Source organism: Bos grunniens, chromosome 4 (assembly GCF_055505025.1).
Source record: "Bos grunniens cultivar Pamir isolate PY7600 chromosome 4, Bosgru_T2T1.0, whole genome shotgun sequence".
Lineage (NCBI taxonomy): Eukaryota > Metazoa > Chordata > Mammalia > Artiodactyla > Bovidae > Bos > Bos grunniens.
The window spans coordinates 81,307,129-81,328,893 of record NC_141168.1 but is presented as its reverse complement, the minus strand read 5'-3'; the positions used below and the strand labels follow the sequence as shown (position 1 = coordinate 81,328,893).

Genomic DNA, 21,765 nt, shown 5'->3' with positions numbered 1-21,765 from the left:
AGGGAAGAGGAACTAAAGAGCCTCTTGATGTGGGTGAAAGAGGAGAGTGAAAAAGCTGGCTTAAAACTCACATGCAAAACACTAAGATCATAGCATCTGGTCCCATCACTTCATGGCAAATAGATGCGAAGAAAGTGGAAACAGTGACAGATTTTATTTTCTTGGGCTCCAAAGTCACTGCAGATGGTGACTGTAACCATGAAATTAAAAGATGCTTGCTTGCTCCTTGGAAGAAAAGCTATGACAAACCTAGACAGCATATTAAGAAGCAGAGACATCACTTTGCTGACAAAGGTCCCTCTAGTCAAAGCATAGTTATTCCAGCAGTCATGTACGGATGTGAGAAAGAAGGTTAAGTGGCCAAGAATTGATGCTTTTGAACTGTGGTGTTGGATAAGACTCTTGAGAGTCCCTTGGACTGCAAGGAGATCAAACCAGTCAATCCTAAAGGAAATCAACCCTGAATATTCATTGGATGGACTGATACAGAAGCTGAAACTCCCAACACTTTGGCCACATGATGCAAAGAACCTACTCATTGGAAAAGACCCTGATGCTGGAAAAGATTGAGAGCAGAAGGAGAAGGGGGCAACAGAGGATGAGATGGTTGGATGGCGTCACTGACTCAATGGACATGAGTTTGAGCAAACTCCGGGAGATAGTGAAGGACAGGGAACCCCGGTGTGCTGTAGTTTGTGGGGTTGCAAAAAGTTGGTCACGACTGAGCGAATAAACAGCACAAAGTTTTTCTTTCTTTGATGTCCCTAAGAGGCACTTATTTAATTTTTCTTTGGATTTTTTTTAAGTTTGTAATTTGATGTACAAACTTCCATTTTAATGAAGAAGAAATCTGGCTAAAAAAATGTTTTATTAGAGATAGTTAAGTCCGTTTGCTTTGCACATATTTCAGTGTGTTGCTTTCATTTTTATGTTGATTTTCATGAATGCATATGTTTGTAAAAATGTCTTTAAGAATACTCCCTAGGATTCATTAGTTTTCATATATTTTATGTTTAGATTGTTATCGTGGGAATGGCAAAAACTATATGGGCAGTTTATCCAAAACACGATCTGGACTAACATGTTCGATGTGGGATAAGAACATGGAAGATTTACACCGGTATGTAAATTTATTTCTTTAAATATATAGTATGTAGTGATAGCAGCAGATACATGTATGGAGATGCATTGGTATTTCTTTCTATTCATTTACGTATCTTAGTAACCTAATAGAAACCTTAGACTGATTATTCAATGTAACTCAATATAATATTTTCTCCCTATGTGGCAAACAATTCAAACCAGCAAATATTTATTGAGCATTTACTGTGTGTTCTGGTCTATAAAAGGTGCCTTGGGGACATTAACAAAAAGTAGACATATGTTTTGGTTTCACCTTTAAGCAGGATATGTTCCTATTGAGAAAACAATTATACAACTTGATAAGACATGAATAATTAAATGTCAAATCTAGTGTTTCATATAGTACATTACATGTTTATATTCTCATAATTATTTATTCATAGTAGTTTATAAAATTGATGTTATCATCTTCATGTACTTAGATACCTTACAATTCCACTTTACTAAAAACCTATTGAGATATGTTTCCTTGTATACCTTTATTTTGACACACAATTTTTCTATAATTAATGGAATAGATATGGAATTGAAAACCCATATATTTCAATGAGATTTTGACATTGAATACATTCACAAAAAAGCAGTTGCCTTCCACTATCTTTCCCCAGCAAATCGCTAGTGTGTTTGCAATAATAAAAGAATTATGAGACATATTTATCACATAGAAGAGATTTTTATTAAATATCCCAGAATATATGCAAAAGGATTAAGAGAACAAAAAGGTAGTGTCATTTAACAAAGTATCTACAACATGGTTGCTTTATATGAGTTGTTATCACATTTGACCATCATAATTGTATACTGAAGATAGTTCTATATGTGTGTATAAGAATTTAAGGATCTAGAGAAGTTGAGTCATTTTGCTCCCGGTTCCACTTTAAAGTTCTTATTCTGTTTCAAAATTTACTCACTAGTGGATTATACAGTTTTGATTGATTTACTGCCATGAACAGTAATAGTTCTAAAGCAGTGTTCTCTAACATAAATATGCAATTCAAATATGTAAGCCGCACTTGTACTTTTAAGTTTTATAGTAGCCGGTCACTGTTTCCATTGTTTCCCCATCTATTTGCCATGAACTGATGAGACCAGATGCCATGATCTTAGTTTTTTGTATGTTGAGTTTTAAGCCAGTGATTTCACTCTCCTCTTTCACCTTCAATAAGAGGCTGTTTAGTTCCTGTTCATTTTCTGCCATTAGGGTGGAGTCATCTGTATACCTGAGGTTATTGATATTTCTTCTGGCAATCTTGATCCCAGCTTGTGCTTCATCCAGCCTGGCGTTCTGCATGAGGTACTCTGGGTGTGAGTTAAATACGCAGGGTGACAATATACTGCCTTGATGTCCTCCTTTCCCATTTTGAACCAGTCTGTTATTCCATGTCTGGTTCTAACTGTTGCTTTTTGACCTGCATACAAGTTTTTTCTGGAGGCAAGTAAGGTGGTCTGGTATTCCCGTGTCTTTAATAATTTTCCACAGTTTGTTGTGATCCACACAAAGGTTTTAGTGCAGTCAATGAAGCAGAAGTAGATGTTTTTCTGAAATTCCTTTGCTTTTTCTGTGACACAACAGATGTTGGCAATTTGATTTCTGGTTCCTCTCTTTTCTAAAGCCAGCTCCTATATCTGGAAGTTCTCGATTCACATATTACTGCAGCCTAGTTTGAAGGATTTTGACCATTATCTTACTATCATGTGAAATGGGAGCAGTTGTGGGGTAGTTTCAACATTCTTTGGCATTGACCTTCTTAAGGATTGGAATGAAAACTGACTTTTCCAGTCTTGTGGCCACTGCTGAGTTTTCCAAATTTGCTGGCACATTGAGTGAAGCACTTTCACAGCATCATCTTTTAGGATTTGAAATAGCTCAGCTGGAATTCCATCACCTCCGTTAGCTTTGTTTGTAGTTATGCTCCCTGTGATCCACTTGACTTCACATTCTGGTTCTAGGTGGGTGATCATACCATTGTGGTTATCCAGGTGACTAAGACCTTTTTTGTATAGTTCTTCTGTGTATTCTTGCCACCTCTTCTTAATATCTTCTGCTTCTATTAGGTCCATACCATTTTTGTCCTTTATTGTGTCCATTTTGTATGAAATATTCCCTAGGTATCTTTAATTTTCTCAAAGACATTTCTAGTCTTTCCCATTCTATTGTTTTTTCTCTATTTATTTGCATTGTTCACTTAAGAAGGGTTTCTTGTCTCTTCTTGCTATTCTTTGGAACTTTGCATTCAGATGGGTATATCTTTCCTTTTCTCCTTTGCCTTCCATTTCTCTTCTTTTCTCAGCTATTTTAAGGTCTCATCAGGCAACCATTTTGTTTTGTTGCATCTTTTTCTTGGGGATGGATTTGGTCACCACCTCCTGTTACAAACCTCCATCCATAGATCTAATCGTTTTATTTTTCACTTCCACTGTATAATCAATCATAAGGAATTTGGCTTGTCATATCCGAATGGCCTAGTGATTTTCCCTTTCTTCAAGTCTGAATTTTGCAATAAGGAGCTCAGGATCTGAGCCACAGTCAGCTCCCAGTCTTGTTTTTACTGACTGTATAGACAGCTTCTCCATCTTTGGCTGCAAAAGATGTAATTAATCTGATTTTTAAATAATAGGTTTATATTATTCAGCATTTCTAAAGCTTTTCATTTCAATATGTATTCAATATAAAATTACTAATGAGATATTTTATATTTTATATTAAAGCTTCAAAATTTGGTGTGTATTTATAATTACATCACCTTTCAATTTGGAGAGGTCATGTACTACTTTGTCTGTCACCACATTTGGCTAGTAGTTACTCTGTTGGAAATTGCAGTTCTAGGACTCCAAAATTACGTAGAATTCTGCCATCATGGATCTTACTCTGTAGTATGGAATGGCTGAAACAGCAATGCCAATGCCATATTTTAAAAAATCCATTGTTGTTATTCACTCAGTCGTGTCCGACTCTTTGCGACCCATGGACTGCAGCATGCTAGGCTTCCCTGTCTATCACCAACTCCCGAAGCATGCTCAAACTCATGTCCATCAAGTCAGTGATGCCATCCAACCATCTCATCCTCTGTTGTCCCCTTCTCCTCCTGCCTTCAGTCTTTCCCAGCATCAGGGTCTTTACCAATGAGTCAGTTCTTCATATCAGGTAGCTAAAGTATTAGAGTTTCAGCTTCAGCATCAGTTGTTCCAATGAATATTCAGGACTGATTTCCTTTAGGATGGACTGGTTGGATCTCCTTGCAGTCCAAGGGTCTCTCAAGAGTCTTATCCAACACCACAGTTCAAAAGCATCAATTCTTCAGTGTTCAGCTTTCTTTATCATCCAACTCTCACTGGAAAAACCATAGCTTTGACTAGATGGACCTTTGTTGGCAAACTGATGTCTCTGCTTTTTAATATGCTGTCTAGGTTTGTTGTGGCTTTTCTTCCAAGGAGCAAGCAAGCATCTTTTAATTTCATGGCTGCAGTCACCATCAGCAGTGATTTCGGAGCCCAAGAAAATGAAGTCTGTCACTGTTTCCATTGTTTCCCCTTCTATTTGCCATGAAGTGATGAGACTGGTTGCCATGATCTTAGTTTTTTGCATGTTGAGTTTTAAGCCAGCTTTTTCACTCTCCTCTTTCACTTTCATCAGGAGGCTCTTTTGTTCCTCTTTACTTTCTGCCATAATGGTGGTGTCATCTGCATATCTGAGGTTACTGATATTTCTCCCAGCAATCTTGATTCCAGCTTGTGCTCCATTCAGCCCAGCATTTCACATGATGTATTCTGCATATAAGTTAAATAAGCAGGGTGACAACCTTCATGTACTCCTTTTCCAGTTTGGAACTAGTCTGTTGTTCCATGTCCGGTTCTAACTGTTGCTTCTTTACCTACATACAGGTTTCTCAGGAGGTGGGTAAGGTTGTTTGGTATTCCCATCTCTTTAAGAATTTTCCATGAAAACACCACATTTTATGTTATGGGACTGCAAAGAAGCCAGCCAGACTTAGATGGTTAGGAAGCTTTCCTAGCAGAAGGGACATAATTGGTAGGATACACATAATTGGTAGGAGTTGGTCAAAGAAGTGTAGGAGGAAAAACACATCAGGCAGAAGAAACAACTTATCCAAAAGCTCTTTAAATTGAACTGTTTGAAAATCGGAAATACTTTTATTAACCATAAGGTTTAAGCAGTTTCATTTGGTCAGTGGGCATAGAGAAGAAATTCTCTAGTGGCAAAGCCATACAGGCCCTTTAACCTCTGTTAAGGAGTTTGGGTTTTATCCTAAGCCCATATGGGTCCATTAAGAATTTTAGCAAGAATTGGCATGGCCAAAACTAATGCTCATTTTAACACTGGTAGTTTTAAATCATTTTTAGAAATATGATGGGGTAGAGTGAGCTCTTTACCTGCTTGTGAGAAATAACTGTAACCAACTCTGCCTTCGGTGATTCCAGCATTAGATGCTTGACAGTTTTATGGTGGAAGTAGTTATGCTACAGAAATCTGCAAGGACAGCAAATAAAGACTCCCTGCATACACATTTCAAAATGCCAGTTGCTAAATATTTATCAACATATCACTGGAAATTTACAACATATTTATTCAGGAACTACAATTATTATAACTTTAAATTCACTGTGTTTTGATTTGCCTTTGGGAATAGTTAAAAGTCATTTGGAAAGAACTTGTAGGCTATTGATGAATGAGTAAGTTGCATGGTACCATTTTGGTTTAAGAACAAATCTGTGACTGCGTGAAGAGGTAATGCGATGTGATGATTTTGAACGAAGACTCTGGAAAATGCTACGTGTTCAAACACCTGATCTACAGCTGAAAAAATATGTGACCCTAGACAAATTAATTGTTCTCTGTGGATTTCAATTTCCTCAAATACAAAGTTGCATAATCTTAGAGCCTGTCTCATCAGGTTGGTCTAAGTAAGTATGCAAGTCTACATAGTAGAATCTGTTACATGCATGTCTTTCTTGTTTTATTGGTCCAAAAAGTGAACCTGAGTTTGGAAAGACAGTCTAAGTTTCTATGTTGAAGTTCCTCCCAAATTTTAAAAATGACACATTAATTAAATTCAAGCATGATGGTTAATTAATGTTGATGTTATATGAGTGGGCAGGCTTCTCTGGTGGCTCAAATGGTAAAGAATTCACCTGCAATGCAGGAGACCTGGGTTGAATCCCTAGGTTGGGAAGATCCCCTGGAGGAGGGGATGGCAATCCATTTCAGAATTCTTGCCTGGAGAATCCCCATGGACAGAGGAGCCTGGTAGGCTGCAGTCTATGGAGTCACAAAGAGTCCAGCATGACTCAGAGACTAAGCACAGAACACATATGAGTGGGCATGGTCTAATAAAATAATACACAGCATTTTTTGCTTTTCTTTTGTACTAAATTTAGTTAAGATGTAAAATGAGATAGCCTGAAATGTTACTCAGTTATCTTTCAAAAACTATATCTTAAGTGACCAGTGAAATTCTCAAATTTAATGTTTATTAGCACACTGTGCTTTCAGTGTATCTTCTTATATGTTGTCATAGCAGTGTTGCTAATGAAGCTTGTTTACATGTTTCTGAAACATGAAAAAATAAATATTTTTGCAATAGCTTATATTTTTATACATTTTATAACTTAGATCTTTATCATCTGCTTCTTTCTTGCATGGTGCATTGTTACCTTCCCAGTATAATTATTTAATAGAAACAATGTAATAAATTTTTTTATCATTTTATCTATGCTAATTATTCAGCCTTATTCCTCAGTTAAAGAACATGCTTCCAAACTGCAAGAACAACAACAAAGTCTCAAAAAATAAAAAAGAAAAGTTCACAGCAGGTAGTTTGTGTTGTGCCTGTAATGAAAATTATGTGCTAGGGTTGTATCTTCTTGTTTTGTTTCTCTTGGACAAGATGTGTGCTTCTTGTGATGTTCCGAGTTTGCTGTTTATGCAGGCATATCTTCTGGGAACCAGATGCTACTAAGCTGAATAAGAATTACTGTCGGAATCCTGATGACGATGCCCACGGTCCCTGGTGTTACACAGGGAATCCTCTCATTCCTTGGGATTATTGCCCTATTTCTCGTTGTAAGTACATTTTGTGATCTTTTTCAGGTGAATTATTTTAAGTATACTGCATGCCCTAAAATGATAATTCAATTGGAGGTGGAAGTAATACAGGAGGGCTAGAGTTGATCCCAAAATAAGGATGCACTCCAGATAGCAATACATATACACACAATTTCATCTCTCCTCTAGACAAAGAGACATTTTGCTGACCTTTTAAAAGAGATTTTTCCTCCCTCGAAAGATTCCTATTTGGAATCCAGAAGCAATACATGGCCATGGTTCTGACTGGGCTAGAAAGACTGCCTTGCCCCACCATCAATAAACTTGATATTAGCAATATATATTGATTCAGGAGGGCTTCCCTCATAGCTCAGTTGGTAAAGACTCTGCCTGCAATGCAGGAGACCCCGGTTCAATTCCTGGATCAGGAAGATCCACTGGAGAAGGGATGGGCTACCCTTTCCAGTCTTCTTGGGGCTTTGCTGATAGCTCAGTTGGTAAAGAATCTGCCTGCAATGCAGGAGGCCCTGGTTCAATTCCTGGGTTGGAAAGATCTGCTGGAAAAGGGAAAAAGCACTCCAGTATTCTGGCCTGGGCCACAAAGAGTTGGACAGGACTGAGCAACTTTCACTTTTTTGGTTTTCCTATTAGCCCAGATGGTAAAGAGTCTGCCTGCAATGCAGGAGACCCTGGTTCGATCCCTGGGTCAGGAAGATCCCCTGGAGAAGGAAATGGCAACGCACTCCGGTATTCTTGTCTGGGAAATCCCATGGACGGAGGCCCCTGGCGGGTTACACCGCATGGGGTCACAAAGGGTTAGACACGACTAAGCAACTAACGTACACACAGGCTGTAGAGCACAAGCTCAATAGTTGTGGCACACAGGCCTAGCTGCTCCTTGGCAAGTGGGATCTTCCCAGATCAGGGATTGAACCCATGTCTCCTGCACTGGCAGTCAGGTTCTTTACCACTGAGCCACCAGGGAAGCGCTAATTAAAGAAGTTTTTAAACATATGGTCAACTAACATTTTTAAACTAAAAAATAGTAATGTGGTATTGAAAGACTTGGGGGTGTTACTAGTATTTGATTAAATGCTATTGCAGATAACATTTATTTCAATGCATTCTGAACATTAATTTCAGCAAATATTTTGCTGTCATTTTTCTAACTATATATATAACCAGGATTTCTTTATATTTTATCACTAGTGAAAGGCTAAAAATATTTATCTTCAGAAGATTTGATTTCTTATCTATTTAACTTCAGAGATTGTATATATCATTTTCACACTGTACATTTGCATTACAAAACATGCAAAGGTTTCTATTTCTTTTTTTTGTATTCCTTTAAAAAGTTTTACAAAATGATATGTTATATATTTTAAGATTATCAAGATGCAAAAGTAAAACTGTAGAAATGTCTGTATTTGTCTATACATGTACACACACTATATCTTAGTATTAAATAGATATATATCTATTTATATAGTATCTAAGTATTAATTAGATATATATTTCAGTATCTAAGTGTTAAGAGAATGCAGTGGTTTAGAGCTGCAACTCTGACTTCCTAGGTAAAAATTATAGTTCTAACACTTTAAGTGCCTTGGGTAAATTTCTTCCACTTCAGTTTGCATTTACTTATTTATTTATTAATAATTTTAAATTGAGCTGCTACTGTGTGCAAAGCCCTATATAACATTTTAGGTATAGAAAATATAAACAATGTCTCCTGTACTCAAATCATTTTCAATGTAGAGAGGAGAGAGCTACATACCTAATCACAAATACAGTCATTTAAACACATACATGTTAATATTAAAATATATAATGAAATGGGAATACAAATATCAGTCTGGAAAATATGCGTTGTTCATAAAGTTTTGAATTTGAGTTGAAACTTTAAGGATCTATTAAAAGAAAGTTTTCTTTATGCTTTCACTAAGAGCCCATGTTTTTTCTGAGGCCATATATCAACACATAGACACATATATCTCTACTGTTCCACAGGAAAAACTTTTATCATTGACAAGTTTTCCCTCTTCAAAGTTAAGTTGAGTCAATATAAACAAGATTTCTATCATATATAGTTGTTCAGATTTGAGTACTATGGTAGAGATATGAAGGAAAAGTAAAAGAAGTGAAGTGAAAATAGTATTTTAAGGGAAAAGGGAAAAGGCCTTGAAAGCTGAAGAAACTAGAGAAGCTAGTTAAAGCTAGTTAAGAAGCTTTTTAACAATTTGCAATCTAACAAACTACCCAGAATATTTAGAAATCTGACTTTAAGTGGTATTACAGCTTTTCTAAATATTGGCTTACAGAAAAAAAAAAAATATATATATATATAATTATTAAAGCCTCTAAATTATAATATCTAAACATTTAAAAAATTTTAAATATTTTAATGAGGCACAATAACAAACTGAATACTTTGCAGAACTATTAGCTTGATGCTTAAAAGTAGGAAACTTGATACGCAATTAACAATACAATGAATATGCAATCAATCACAGTGCCTCGAAAGTTTTTAATTTTGGAGATTAAACTCTTTTGTTTTAAGAACTATAGTTCTCTGTTTTGTTTTTTTAAGTGCCCTTTAGGCTCTATCCCAAATGTTATCTTATTAAACATTTATTTAAAAAAAGAATACAATGAATAGTCTAGTCTTTTCTCACCACAACAATATAAGAAATAAACAGCTTTTCAGTTTGGAATTTTTAGAAATTAAGTGGAAAAACCAATATCCTTGATGTTTTAATGACCACATTTATACTATGAACTAAAACAATTACCTCAGCTGACTCTAAGACAAAACTCTCCCTCGGGATAAACTAAAAGGAAAGGGAAATGATGAAATTTATAGTTCACCTTTATGCTCATTCACTTAAAATATCTAGATCTGGAAAATGAACATAAACAAAAAAGCTTTAGCATGTGTTAATTTTCTCAAAATTCCCCCTAAATGAAAATCAACTTTTCATCTATTACAAAGGCATCCATATGCCATTTTTGTTTCGTTGCTGGTTTATTTGAGCTCAGGGCACTTCTAAGGACTAACAACCAGCTGGGTCTAAACAATGTCTGACTAAACTCTATGTCATCAATTCTAAACAGTCACACATTAAAATCCAGGAAATGTCTTGGGCCTCATTCATTACTACTTAAGTATTTTTAAATTCTAGAATCTTCCAAGCCAATGTCTTTGCAGCAGTTAAACCTCACTCAGTAGAGAGGTTATAAAAAAGAATTAAGTATGAAGTGTTAGTCATAATTTATTTGCAGTTTCCAAGTACTCTTTTTTTTATACTTTTCCCTTTACTACCTAGAAAAACCAATCTTTGAAATATTCTGACAAAACATAATTATATTTTGTTATTCCTCTTTTTCCATGAGTGAGGTGGATTTTTATATTCTCAAATTATTAAAAAAAGTTTTCTGAAACATAGAGGAAGATTCAATTATCCTTAATCATATAAAAGATAAAAGTAATTTTCAGCAATAATGTAAATGGGCCAAAATTACAGTAAAGCTATATAGTTTATATGAATGGCCCAAACAAACAATAATAAGCAGTGGAATGTTCATTGTGTACAGTGTTTGGCATGTTGGGAGAATGAGGCAGCTCCTCGGTTCCAGCAGTGTAATTCGGACTGCCAACATCATCAAACCACATGTCCGAGAGTCTTCAAAAATCATAAAACAGGGCTTTCCTCACATCACCCACTACCATACTTTCAACTTTGTCTGAGAAAAGTGATACAGAATTATTCAAAAGGGTATTGTTACATTATATTTTTGAATAAATGTAAAGAATTGTCTTAAATTATCAATTCATGGATATTTGGGTTTCAATACAAAATGATGTACTATTGAATAGTATGTTTTATTTTTACATACAGAAATATGTATACATGAATTATGTATATATGTATATATTTGTTTTTACAGGTGAGGGCGATACCACACCTACAATAGTCAATTTAGACCGTAAGTAATCCTTCAAAAGAATTTATTATATCTTAGTATCTATGTGTCATAATGATCATTATTTACTTCATAAAAATATCATTATATAAACTTCCATCATAAATTGTTTTATTTGAACACTTGTCCTGTGTGAATGTATAAAGGTATTACAGACAGCTGCATGCTAAATATCAAAATTCATTGCTCTGTCAGAAAATATTATATTAAACTTTGAAAAAGCATGTATAGTGCTTTTAACTTGGGGCAGAATATATCCAGTGGACCTTCACCATCCTTTAAATTAAATCAGGATGCCAAAGTTAGAAAGAATGAAACTAGAAGGTTGGAAAGTTATGCACTGTCTTTATCCTGCTCTATCTTTAAAGCTCTTTGCATTTTCTATGAGGCAAAAGATGACACAATGTGAAAGGTTTAGTTAATCCTCAGTTTGGGAAAATCTAAACTGCATTTAGGAGCTGCTTGTATCACACATTTCTTGGGCTGAAGGAAGTTACTCAAATGTTTTGGTTTGAGAGACCACCTGCTGTGTCTGAAGAAGCAAATGGAAATCTATTTTAGACCATGGACAAGAGTAGATAGGATAAAGCAAAGAACACTGACGAGGGTCAGGAAAAAGTTTACTTCAAAGAGTCTGTGTTATATCATTTGGATATCATGATTTAAACATAATTATGTCATTTGGATAACATTTCAATCAAGATCACTTTGGTTAACACCTTGCAAAACAGTTCTACATTCTTACTATACAAATTCAGAAGTAATAAACCAAATATATATATATTTTCCCCCACTGGGGCTTTCCATTGATATTTAGGAAAAACAGCTCTGTAAATAGCATCATTCTGTCGTGTTGAGGTTGGTAAGGAAAATACAGTTGCTGTTAGACCTGAAGAACTTGTACATAGAGAGCAAAGTCTGTCACTATGATGTCAATTCTGCTGACCTTGAGTTGATTACTTTTTCTTTGTTATCTACCTACTTAGATGAGGAGAGCAAACATTTTGGGTCTGATCTGGCACTATAGTCACACTATTTACCTTTGCTTTTTTCCAAAATGTACTTCTGACACAGTTACAGTAGGTACATTTGTGTAGTGACCGTCAAATGCTTGAGAAAGTTGAGAGGCACAGGTTGTTTCAGAATGTTTTGTCAAAATGTTGTTTGGTCCTCTTTTTAGATCCAGTAATATCTTGCGCCAAAACAAAACAGTTGCGAGTTGTAAATGGAATTCCAACACGAACAAATGTAGGATGGATGGTTAGTTTGAAATACAGGTAATTATTAATAGACACAAATCACACATATTTGGGTTATTTGCAAATAGTTGTATTCCCAGCAGTATGGCCATATGCAGCCGTGAAGGTTGTGCCCTGCACAAGACACCCATATGAGGGGGACACAAGAGGGACGAATCACATTCTGCTTGCCAAACATCCCTGGATTTTGCAGTTTGTGCCTCCAGAGATAGAGCTGTTTTAAATGTTTACAAAGGTCCCATATGTGTTGCCATTGTCCCTGATGTGACATTTTAGTTGTTAAGCAAAAGACAACTACACAGGAAACCTACTTATACCTTGATATAATCATGGTAGTTGTAATACTTATGTTAATTTCCCAATTAAGGATATTATGAGATTATTTTCTAGCATGTTTATGCACAATCATAGCAAAACATTTATATTTGATTTTAATTTTTGACTTTTTCATTGTCATTCTAATGAAAAATGGCAATAATTTAAAATACTAGAATATTTTATCATTAAGAAAAGTATAAATTATACTGATAGTTTAACAGTCTTGAAATTATAATATTTGATATGACAAGACATGTCTATTGCTTAGTGTAAAAATAAATGCCATGTTCTATGTAAAATAGGTTTTCAAAATATATTATTATACAAAATTAAGATTTTTTTTTAAGTTTTATTTTTTATTTTTTTTTCCTTTTTTTTCCTAATTTTATTTTATTTTTAAACTTTACATAATTGTATAAGTTTTGCCAAATATCAAAATGAATCCGCCACAGGTATACATGTGTTCCCCATCCTGAACCCTCCTCCCTCCTCCCTCCCCATACCATCCCTCTTATTTATTATAAGAAGTAAATACTGAAAATAGGAGCTAGCTTTAAAACCTGATCTTAGAACTTTCTATATACTACACATATTATACTGCATGGTAATCAGAACGTTAAAATTTTTTTTTTCTATATCTATCTCTATTGGAATGTCATCATGAAACATACCCCAAAGTGCACCTGAATTCTAGCCTCATTTTCCCTTGTTTTCAAGACCCTCCATGTTTCTCCCTCCAGCCTTTGTGCTGCTGGAGCTTTCTTCCTCCATATTTTATGCCTACAAAATTTGTATGTTTTAAATACAAACTGGAATATCTCCTTTTTTTCTAAACCTTCCCTGTTTCTTTAACTCTAGCCTCCTAGAATTTAGGAATAAAATTCATTTTTACTATAATTAACTCACAGTGATATTAAAGTAGAATAGGGACAACTTGAAATTGGTTATTTTTCTTTCAATGAATAAGTCAATTCTTAATAAGCATGAAGTTTATATTCTTTATACACCAAGTAGAAACTGACCTAGAGTTCCCTTAGTGTGTCTTTCTTTCAAGGAATTAACATCAATTTTTATAAATCTTTATGCTGATAATTGCAGGGTAGTAACTAAAATAGAGTTATGAAACTCACCAGAATATTAATCATGCAATGTGAAGACATAATGAAGGCTGTAAAATTTGAGGGTGGTATTTTCTTTACTGTAGAAAAATTTCCAATAATCTACATCTTTGAGCTCATTAGAGGATCTCTGCAAATCTCATTACTCCAGAAGAAAAGGCAAATACTTTTGAATTTATTCTTACTTATAGGAGACTTCCTTTTGAAGTCGCCATCTTTGGAGAAGTAGGTGAAACTGTTTTTCACCAGATCAGTGTAGTATAAACTTTTTTTAAAAAGTACTCTTTTCCTTTTAAATCTAAGTTCTTAGTAACAACAGCTGTTTATCTATTGTTCCAAAACTCATAGAGAGGAATAGAAACTAAAACTCTCTATATATTCTTATCCTCCTGTGTGGTATAGGCCGTAAATAAATGTGGTCTTAGTCTGGGAATCTTATTCTATTACTCTCTGAAGCACTGAACATCTGTACTCTTTGGAAATGTAAATTGTGAGTAGTTGTACTTTTTCCCATGTGTTTGCCAAAAAAGAATACATTTACAGATTTTGGATATCATCAAATAAATATTCTAGTATTTATTATTCTTTACAAATATATTATAATTTCCTAGATGATATATCTTGAAAAACTGTTTTAATTTGATAAGTAAAATGTTATATTGTTGATATTAAGCTGGACAAACAAATTTACTGTTATATCCTGTTAATGTATCGGAACTAAATAATGGTAATGAAAGAAGCAAATAGTGCATAAATATTATATATGGTTACCACAAGATGGTTTTCAGAATTTAAATAAACACTCAAATTTGCCATTTTCATAATCAAACATTGAATTTAAATTAGGTCTAATAATCCTATGTTTATAGCACATACTTTCTTTTATAAGGATAGACTACACACATGTGAACATGTGTTTGGTAATGAATCAGTAAAGTTGATTATATAAAATTATAATCACATTTTGAAAAACAAGTTCTAATGCTACATCATCAAGTATCATCCTTCTGATAAAAAAATACTCATTTATTCTATTTGGGTTAATATCTACAGTTTCCTCTCAATGTGTTCATGCTTAACAAATAGAGCCATAGGTTTTGCATTAATTGGCAAGCACTCTTTCTGTACAGATGTTACTTGTTTTTCTTTCCTCTTTCTTTTAGAAATAAACATATCTGCGGAGGATCATTGATAAAGGAAAGTTGGATTCTTACTGCAAGACAGTGTTTCCCTTCTCGGTAAAGTGAAACCAATATTTGTTTTAAGCATTTAAAAATATGTATGGCTTCCCCCTAGATTCCCCCTAGAATGTATAGTCATTTAACAGATATTCACCAGCATGGGGTGAACAAATTATTTTTATTTTAGATTTAGCTTATGAAACTGACTTAATAGTTATGAGTACTACTTCTGCCTACCTCTTTCCACGATTAGCACTATGCTCATCTGGGAGAAAATTTTGCTAGAATTATGTTAATAATTTTTACCCTAACCTCCTTCTTGAATTCTATATTTCTAGAGAGAAATTCTTTTTCTGAATTAGCAACAAACTTCTTTCAGTCCTCACTTCTTTCTTATGTACAGCCAGCCTCAAAATAATACTGAGAATGATTTTCAGAGTAAATTAGCCTTAAGGAAAAGATAAAGAAATAGCATTTGTTAGCTTACTTCTTGATTCTCATCAAGATTATACTGATTTTGTTAGTATAAATCTTCAATCCTTATTAATAAGGCAAACATATACACCTTTGAGATAAAGAGGAAAACTTGCAATAAATTATAATTCTTGTAATATGCTTTACCTGAGAATTTTTCATAAATAACCTACTCTCTAGCAAGAATAAGCAAGTTGAAAAAATAGCCGTTCAGAATTTCAGCAATTTAAAGGCTCTTCCTGCTTATATGTTCTTGTAGTATTCAGAATCTTCCAATAAAAAATGTGTTGCTCTTTATTATACTTTAAACTTTAAATTTAGGTTATTTATCTGCCCTTGTAAGCTAATATAACAATACATATAAATAATATTACATAATTTAAAGTTATATTTTATATTTTAATTTTTTACTTAGAAACAAGGACTTGAAAGATTATGAAGCTTGGCTTGGAATTCATGATGTCCATGGGAGAGGAGATGAGAAACGCAAACAGGTTCTAAATGTTACCCAACTGGTATATGGGCCTGAAGGATCAGATCTGGTATTACTGAAGCTTGCTAGGTTAGTTCCTTTAGATAGTTTCATATTTTTAACATACACTTGAATGGTTGAATCTTTTTATTCAACTGTGTGGTTATTCTTTCTCTCTCATGGGCTTCCCTAGTGGCTCAGACGGTAAAGGGTCTGCCTGCAATGTGGGAGACCCAGCTTCGATCCCTGGGTCGGGAAGATCCCCTGGAGAAGGCAATGGCAGTCCACTCCAGCACTCTTGCCTGGAAAAATCCCATGGACGGAGGAGCCTGATAGGCTACAGTCCATGGGGTCACAAAGAGTCGGACATGACTGAGCGACTTCACTTTCACTTTCATGTAAATATATTATAAAGCATATGTCACATGTCATATGTGTGTGTGTGTGTGTGTGTATGCATACAGAGGCAAAGAGAGGGGCATTTTCAAATTGTTCATATGTGAATAAATGAAAGTGGGCCAACAATACGGTTAGCCTGCTCTAAAACCAAAGCTTAGTGAGCAATTATATGGTAACTTTTAACAGGTAAAATAATGACTTAAAAATCACAATGACCATTTACTCTTAAATATTTTCAAATATTCATTTCTCTACTACCTACTTGAAGCAAAATTGTTTATTCTTTCTAAATGAAGTATAATAAACTTTTACACTATATTTTAATATGTTTATTTTGTGCTTAATCCAGTCAAAGGTACTTACCATTATATTTTCTCTTTTCAGGCCTGCTATTTTGGATGATTTTGTTAGTACAATTGATTTACCTAATTATGGGTGCACAATTCCTGAGAAAACCACTTGCAGTGTTTATGGCTGGGGCTACACTGGATGTAAGCTATTTTTTAAAAGATAAGGCAATATCATATTTATTTTACAAAAATATTTGGTAATTGTTTATTTTCTCACTTTACCCTATGCTCATTAACCATACATATTTTGCACCATTCCAGTGATCAACTCAGATGGTCTACTACGAGTAGCACATCTCTATATTATGGGGAATGAGAAATGCAGCCAATATCATCAAGGGAAGGTGACTCTGAATGAGTCTGAAATATGTGCTGGGGCTGAAAATATTGTATCAGGACCATGTGAGGTAAAAAAGGGGGATTTTAAAATAAGTAACACGTGATAGATAGCATATTTTTTCCTGTTTATAATTTTTTTCTATTTTTCTCAAGTAAGAATCATTGTACATCTGCCTGTTGTAAGAGAAAGGAATTGGAAAATATAACCCTTATTGTTCTTGTATATCTCTTTTAGCTAAACAGTGAACAATCCATGTTTCATTAGCAGCAAACTAAGATGCCATTCATCTCTCATATAGCAAGAAATTAATACAGCCAAAACTCTAAGAGAAAGCTGTTCAAATTAGAAGTAGCCAACGTGCAGTTTGATACCATAGCTTGCATTTTTTCTAATGTTTTTCTAAATTTATCTGATCTTCCCAAATTCTAAGCTAACTCTATTAATTTTAGTAAGAGATCCATGCCTGGTTTTAAACCTTTAAATGTGTTTTTGGTTAAGCCAGTGTGTGTGTGTATGTGTGTATGTGTCTGTGTGTGCGTGTGTATGTGTGCGTGCGCGCTTCTATTTTAAAAAACCAGAAGGTCAAAGTTTGTGACTTTAAGAGTTTGGACATGTTCATTTCTTAGGCAACTGTTCTTTTTACTTGGCAGTGTTCCTATCCCTATTTAACATAAACAAGCTGTTAAACTGCTATTTTAGATGTATTTTCAATGCAAGAGACAAGTTCTCCAACCCTGAGAACTCTGGAATTATAGAATACTATGTGTAGTAAAATATGGAATGAGTTCAGTAATAGTGAAATATCTTTTGACTTTTAGGAAAATGTCCTATGTATGGAGCATAAATTTGTATTAAAGTCCATATGTTATGTATATATTGCTTTGAGATTTCATCTTTGAAAAGAAAATAAAATATTTTTAAGTTAAAAAAAAGTTTAAATTGCTTGAAAATAATATGAGTAGAAACTGATTATGTGTTTATAACCACTTTGGAATTTGGCGTTTTTTGTTCCAGTAAATCTAACATCATTAAGTCTATTATAACAAATGAAAATTTATGAGGAATATTTTTTATCTATTTATTTATTCCCCAAAGAGCTCTGTAAATACAAAAATGTTGAGCTAAACCAAGTCTTTGAGATAGTTAGGAAGTTTACACTTATTCAAGTTCTACTGCCATTATTACTTTGACAACTGCTCTTCTGGATAGCCTGTAATCTGGTTTATCATCTATATACTCTTAGATTCCTAACTTTAGCACTGAAAAATTTATCATATTATCACATATTTGCTATTTTTTATCCATTTGCTTCAAATTGATTCAGCCACTTCTTAAAAATGCTTAATTTTTTTTTATATCACTGTTATTTGAAATGATAATTTAATCACCAAACCACTGAAATCTAAACACTTGAAAAAGAAATCTCTTAAACATTTGTAGGGTAGCAATAGTATCACATTTAGTGAAAGTCTCTAAAAATGTAATTGACTTGAACAATTTGTATCAGTGAACACTGGTGCATTAATTTAAAAACCAGATAAATTCATGTGGCAGAGTTTAATCAAGTCTTTAAAAAAAATCACTGGAATATAGCTGCTTTATAATGTTGTGTTAATTTCTGCTGTACAGCAGTGTCAACCAGTTATATGTATGCATATATCCTCTTTTTATTTTTAATTAAAAAATTAACCCCTACTCTTTATTGAATACTTCAGTTCAGTTATTAGTTTCTAATCATTTGCTACTATTAGCAGAGCTATCCCTCTTGGCTCAGATGGTAAAGAATCCGCCTGCGTTTAAGGAGACCTGGGTTCGATCCCTGCATTGGGAAGATCCCCTGGAGGAGGGCATGGCAACTCACTCCAGTATTCTTGCCTGGAGAATCCCCATGGACAGAGGAGCCTCGTGGAATACACTCCTTGGGGTTGCAAAGAGTTGGACACGACTAAGAGACTAAACACACAGCAAAACTGATATTCCTATAGCGAAATCTTTTTGCATGTGTCTGAATCATAAGTTCTTTAGGATAGATTCTTAACATGGAATGACAACATTAAAGCAAATTTAGATAATTTATACATTCTGTCAAATTGCCCTCAAAAGTTTATATCAATTATTCTTCCAGAAACACTATATGAAAAAGAAGCCCCCTTTTCCCATTGCTAAGACTCAGTATCATCAATTTTTAATATTTTGGTACAAATGAAGAAGTGAAAGTGCTAGTCACTCAGTTACATGCAACTCTTTATGACCCCATGGACTGTAGCCCTCTGTCTATGGAATTCTCCAGGCAAGAGTACTGGAGTGGGTAGCCATTTCCACTCCAGGGCATCTTCCTGATCCAGGGATCAAACCCAGAACTCCTGCATTGCAGACAGATTCCTTACTGTCTGAGCCACCAGGGAAGCCAGTTCAAAATTTATCTCATTTTTGTTTGATCAGATTTTATTGCTCACATATTTAAGCATCTGTTCCTATTTCATCATACTTTGTAATTACTTTTTCATTCATTTGCAAATTTATCTGTTAAGTCATTTGTCTTTTTCAAATTGATTTATAGGAGTTTCAAATGTTCTTTCAATCTATGGCTTTATTTGAACATTGTTTATGATGAATTTTGGCATTCAGAAGACTTTCACTTCATTGCACTTTTTTGTGGGTTATTTATTCATTTATTTTTAATCGAAGGATAATTGCCTTTCAATGTTGTGGTTTCTACTGTACAACATGAGTCTGCTATAAGTATACATATATCCCTACCCACCTCACCCCATCCTGCTCCTCTAGGTAATCACAGACGCCAAGCTAAGTTCCCTGTGCTCTACAGCAGCTTCCCACTAGCTATCTATCTTCCACATGGTAATGTGTGTATGTCAACGCTACTCTCTCAGTTTGTCCCATCCTCTCTTTCCCCTGCTGTGTCCACAAGTCCCTTCTGTACTTCTGCATCAAGTCTCTTTGAATAAACTATTTTCCTTAGTATTTTATCTTCTGTGTCACCCCCACCTTGATTTTATCTATCATAGAATGTTGATAGCTCTCTTCTTTCTACTTGTATTACAGAATTAAATTTTGCAGTAGTTTAGTTTATCTCATCACTGTTGAGGGAAAATGAAGATAGTCCCAAGCACTCTTCTAGATACAAAGATACCAAAAGTCAGTCACTACAATCCCAGGAGGCTGCTTGGCATAAAAAAAGTGATGCAGCACATTTTAATGATGACATATAACAATGGTATAAACATAACATCTATATTAAAAAAATATACAGGCAAATCTTTTTATCAATCTATTCATCTTTCATCTATCACTTATGAAGATATGATCATACAACAGGGTTACCATACAACCTTTCCACAAAGAGTAAGACAAATATAAATATAACTCTGTTAACTACTAATACTAACAGTAAGTGCAGGAACATTCCTTCTTTAGGCCCAGAAAAGCAATTTCTAAACAGTAAATAGAATTATTTTACTGCCTACAAGTTTTTGTTTAACTTGTTAAAATCATTTTGGGGGCAGGGTTGAGAGAAGGGAAGAAATTAGATAAAAGTTAATGTGGCTTAATCATTTAAACTGTATGATTACAGGTGAGGTTTTTTTGATACTGTATTTGTCTATATTTTCCATTTTTTCTATATTGAACATACTCAGAACACCAGAAGAAAACCAGAATGAATATAAAATCTACTTTCTTAAAAAGCTATCAGTGGTTATGTATTAATTAGTCTGCTTGGAACAAAAGCAAAAACCACTTTAAAATATGAGTGACTATTTTGGAAAAGACAAATCATTCTTAAATGATTACTACACATGATAGAACACTATTGAACCTTTGTACTTATCTCAGTCTTGAGTTGTCTAATAGAAAGACAACCAATGGTTTAGTACATCAATTGAATGTCTTCATATTTTAGTTGAAGTTATTCTCTTTTTTACATATATATATTTGAGATATAAATTGATATATGAAATGTTAATGATTTGTTAATTTTTATTTCTAAAATAATACTTTGTTGTTATTATTGATGTCTTCTTCCTAGGGAGATTATGGTGGCCCACTTGTTTGTGAACAACATAAAATGAGAATGGTTCTTGGTGTCATTGTTCCTGGTCGTGGCTGTGCCATTCCAAACCGTCCTGGTATTTTTGTCCGAGTGGCATATTATGCAAAATGGATACACAAAATCATATTAACGTATAAGGCACCACAGTCGTAGCTGGTATAACTGTCTGAAGCTTCCAATAACACAAGTCTCTTTTACATGAAGATTTTGGAGCACATGGAATTAAAATGTAACTTAAAAATCCTGAGACAACTACTTGAGTGTCATGTTTGTTAAGATACTCATTAATATTTATGGGCGTTTGCTGTTGTTTTGTTTGTCAGTGTTATTTTGTAAATGTTGAAGTGAATTAAGGTACATGCAAGTGTAGTAACATATCTCCTGAAGATACTTGAATGAACTAAAAAATGCAAAGGTATAATTGCTGGATGCTAAAGATACAATGGAAAAGATCAATTAATTTCTCTCAGCTGCTTTCCAAGGTTAGTTTCATAATAATAAATAAACCATAAGTTAAACATTATTTCAACCTCACAAAAACAATTTATATCTTGTGTCCTTAAACTGTAACTCTATATTAAATTATATTACCTT

The 21,765-nt window shown here is 34.1% G+C and overlaps 1 protein-coding gene across 5 annotated transcripts in view; it reads left to right on the top strand.

Annotated features, from left to right (window-relative positions):
• Positions 1-21,418, top strand: part of HGF (hepatocyte growth factor) — an 84,201-nt gene extending 62,783 nt beyond the window's left edge. For all 5 annotated transcript variants that reach the window (XM_086397162.1, XM_086397161.1, XM_086397165.1 and 2 more), the window contains 9 exons: positions 1,018-1,120; positions 7,092-7,225; positions 11,156-11,194; positions 12,372-12,468; positions 15,050-15,124; positions 15,957-16,103; positions 16,797-16,903; positions 17,024-17,169; positions 21,148-21,418. In XM_086397162.1, the coding sequence (XP_086253288.1) occupies positions 1,018-1,120; positions 7,092-7,225; positions 11,156-11,194; positions 12,372-12,468; positions 15,050-15,124; positions 15,957-16,103; positions 16,797-16,903; positions 17,024-17,169; positions 21,148-21,324 (1,025 nt within the window). In that variant the 3' untranslated portion in view covers positions 21,325-21,418. The remainder of the gene's footprint in view (positions 1-1,017; positions 1,121-7,091; positions 7,226-11,155; positions 11,195-12,371; positions 12,469-15,049; positions 15,125-15,956; positions 16,104-16,796; positions 16,904-17,023; positions 17,170-21,147) is intronic.
• Positions 21,419-21,765: the final 347 nt, after the last annotated feature.